We start from the raw sequence: 4,015 nt of genomic DNA on the forward strand, positions 1-4,015 counted from the left end.
CTCTCTCTCTCTCTCTCTCTCTCTCTCTCTCTCTCTCTCTCTCTCTCTCTCTCTCTCTCTCTCTCTCTCTCTCTCTCTCTCTCTCTCTCTCTCTCTCTCTCTCTTCTCTCTCTCTCTCTCTCTCTAGATCTCCTCATTCCTTTCTCACCTTCCTTCCTATGTTTCCCCTCTCTATCTAACTTCCCTGTGTTTCCTCTCTCGCAGGTTCAGGCGGTGAACGTCTTCACCCCTCCACTAGAGGTTATAGCTGCTGATGACCATAGGAAGCTGATGCTGTACTCAGCCCTACAGCCGAGCAAAGTGAACGCAAGGCATGTGTATACTAGCTACGCTCATAGGGTCTATGTCCCCTAGGGTACTGCCGGAACGTACCCTGGGTACGGTCCGGTATACCGGAACGTACCCTGATCACTATTTGATATGGTTAGGGTTAGGATTAGGGTTAGGGTTAGGGAGTAGGCGTAGGCGACTCCCTAGACTCGTTAGTGAAGTAGGCGAGGTACGGTTCGGCATATTAGATAGTACCAGGGTACGTTCCGGAATACCAGACTGTATTCAGGGTACGTTCCGGCAGTACCCTGGGGGACATAGACCCTCTCAGCACTAGCTACTGCCCCTATATGATGCCTATATATCCCATAAAGTCTATAGATATAGTGTGTACTGTGTGTATATAGCTTGTAGTGTGTACATATAGTGCTTAGTATATATATATATAGTACGTAGTGTGTATATATAGTAATGTGTATACTTCTGTCCATCGATGATCCGGAACAAATATATGCTAGCCTATCATGAGTATATAATATAGATATCTATTTTATTATACACTCCTGATTCTATAATACCGAACAATTATTTATATCGATGCCATTCAGTGTGTGTGTATATAGAGTGCATATAGCGTGTATATATAGTGTGTACTGTGTAGCGTGTATATATAGTGTGTGCTGTGTATATATAGTTTGTAGTGTGTACATATAGTGCTTATAGTGTGTACATATAGTACTTAGTGTGTATATAATGCGTAGTGCGCATATATAGCGCATAGTGCGTATACAGATCCCGTGTTATACAGCTGTGTGCCTGACAGGTGCTGCCCTCTGTATTTCAGTACGACGACAAGTGCGCAGTACCCACATCCCGTGGTAGTGGTGAGCAGCCCTCTACCCTGCCAGCGGCAGCACCTCGTGCACAGGCTAACTCGCGAGTTCACAGACTATCTGAGCACAGGGTACGACTTCTCGTTCGCTGCTATCGTATTTTATCCACGCGAATCGGCGAATTCGCGTGGTCGGCCATTTTCATCCTTGTGTTTGTCTTCTCCCTTGCTCTGTCTGAGGGTCTTTTCTAAAACTGAAAGGTTTGGGTGGAGGAAAGGTGGAAAGGTTATTCAAGAGTGTCTTTACACTCACATACTTTGTTTCAGGTTAGTCATAGGTAACGCAAATATATGCGTCAAGTACATTTTTTTTTGTAGGCCTAATACTATATATTACCTAATGTTGCATATGAAAGCATATGGGATCTGGGATCTGTTATATGGGATGAGGGATCTGTTATATGGGATAAGGGGATCTGTTATATGGGATAAGGGGTTCTGTTATATGGGATGGCGATCTGTTATATGGGATAAGGGGATCTGTTATATGGGATAAGGGGTTCTGTTATATGGGATGGGGATCTGTTATATGGGATAAGGGGATCTGTTATATGGGATAAGGGGATCTGTTATATGGGATAAGGGGGATCTGTTATATGGGATAAGGGGATCTGTTATATGGGTTGGTGATCTATTATATGGGGTGGGGATATGTTATATGGGTTGGGGATATGTTATATGGGATAAGGGGTTCTGTTATATGGGGTGGGGGGATAAGTTATATGGGACGGGGTATCTATTATACTAGCTATTTACGGCCCGTGAATCACGGGCCTCTAGCATTTACGCAGGTATCATCAAAATACGATCGCAATATCCAAGAAGTAAATGAAAAAGTATAATAACTTGTAATGTAAAAAAGACAGTTAATAAAAACAGAGTAGTGTACTTCGACTCGGATTCATGCATTGTCACCTGCATACCCTGACCATCAACGCCTCGGCGCGGCTCGCTCGTGACCGCGTAACGCGGTTCTGCCTCTCAGGGTGCTCCACAGCAGCCGGCGCACGGAGCCGTGCGTCGCCGTGACGACGGCGGAGGAGATGGAGAGGATGACGCGAGAAGGAAGGTTCGTGTGCACGGCGGAGGAGCCGGGAGGTCACGTCAGCGCCCTCTCCCTCGAGTCTGTCGAGTTCTCGGCTCTCTGCGGGAAGGCGTGCGTTGTCGCCCTGTCGCTGCAGGTAAGTCTCCTTCGTCGCACGAAAAGGAAGCCAAGCTAGATAGTGAGGAGAGGGTGGAGAAGGTTAAGGGTAGGGATGGACAGGGTTAGGTGATGAGGAGTGGGTGGATGGTAACCAGGGTAAAAGGTAATGACTGAGAGTAGGGTGACTAGGGTGAGGGGTGAGGAATAGATGGATGGTGTTAAGATAGGGGTGTAGGGTGAGGAATAGATGGATGGTGTTAAGATAGGGGTGTAGGGTGACTAGGGTAAGGGGTGAGGAATAGATGGACGGTGTTAAGATAGGGGTGGACGGTGACCAGGGTAAGGGGTGAGGAATAGATGGATGGTGTTAAGATAGGGGTGTAGGGTGACCAGGGTAAGGGGTGAGGAATAGATGGATGGTGTTAAGATAGGGGTGGACGGTGACTAGGGTAAGGGGTGAGGAATAGATGGGTGGTGTTAAGGTAGGGGTGGAGGGTGACCAGGGTAAGGGGTGAGGAATAGATGGGGTAGGAGGTGGTAGTTAGGGCTGTCTTTCACTGCTGATAGAGAGCGTGTGGTGACAGTGATGATCTGCTTTGCAGGGCACGATGAGTCTACAGAGATCTCACCTGCAGCCGTACTGCATCCTCACCATGCCCACCGACCCACAACAACTAGAGGATATACTCAATGCTGGTAAGCTGGCAGGCAGGCTGGCAGGCAAGCTGGCAGGTAGGTGGGTGGGTAGGTAGGTATGTACATAGGTAGATAGGAAGGTAGGTAGGTAGGTACATAGGTAGATAGGTAGGTAGGTACGTAGGTAGGTAGGTAGATAGGAAGGTAGGTAGGTAGGTACATAGGTAGATAGGTAGGTAGCTACGTAGGTAGGTAGGTAGATAGGTAGGTAAGCAGGCACGTAGGTAGGTAGGTAGGCAGGCTGGCAAGCAGGCAGGCAGGCAGGCAGGCAGATGGGCAAGCACACAGGTAGGTACATAGATAGGTGTGTGGTTGTTATCTTTTATTAACGTTTTGTAATTGTTAACTAAATATAGTTCATCAAAATCTTTCTCGATAAGGATCAACCCACCACTGCTGCTGCATGGGGATTTGAGATAGTAATGCATAAGTAGCCATGTTGTGCGTGTGTTATATATGTGTATAATGTACATGCGTGCGTGTATGTTGTGCGTGTGTTATATATGTGTATATATGTACATGCGTGCGTGTATGTTGTGCGTGTGTTATATATGTGTATATATGTACATGCGTGCGTGTATGTTGTGCGTGTGTTATATATGTGTATATATGTACATGCGTGCGTGTATGTTGTGCATGTGTTATATATGTGTATATATGTATATGCGTGCATATTATATATATAATATATTCCCTATTATCTACTCCTGATATATATATATATATATGTTGTGCGTGTGTTACAGACGATGCATTGACGGATGAAACGAGGCAGGCTCTTCGTGATGATGCTGCTGATAGCAGAGATGCAGCCAACGCTGGTCTGTTCGACGCCGTGCTTGATACAGGTATACCTTCCTATCATCCCCTCTGATAGTGATAGTGATAGCATCCTTGTTGTTGCGCCTATATGCCTGCCATCTCTCCATGCATTCTCTCTCGCTTTCTCTCTCTCTCTCTCTCTCTCGCTCTCTCTCTCTCTCTCTCTCTCTCTCTCTCTCTCTCTCTCTCTC

General features: G+C 46.5%; 1 protein-coding gene across 1 annotated transcript in view; it reads left to right on the forward strand.

Annotated features, from left to right (window-relative positions):
* The window catches only part of LOC106817645, a 10,120-nt gene that overhangs the window by 3,690 nt on the left and 2,415 nt on the right, over positions 1 to 4,015 (forward strand). The window contains exons 3-4 of the mRNA XM_014822332.1: positions 2,909 to 3,038; positions 3,749 to 3,850. Of these exons, the coding sequence (XP_014677818.1) occupies positions 2,909 to 3,038; positions 3,749 to 3,850 (232 nt within the window). The remainder of the gene's footprint in view (positions 1 to 2,908; positions 3,039 to 3,748; positions 3,851 to 4,015) is intronic.

Source organism: Priapulus caudatus, unplaced genomic scaffold (genome assembly GCF_000485595.1).
Source record: "Priapulus caudatus unplaced genomic scaffold, Priapulus_caudatus-5.0.1 Scaffold1813, whole genome shotgun sequence".
NCBI lineage: Eukaryota > Metazoa > Priapulida > Priapulimorpha > Priapulimorphida > Priapulidae > Priapulus > Priapulus caudatus.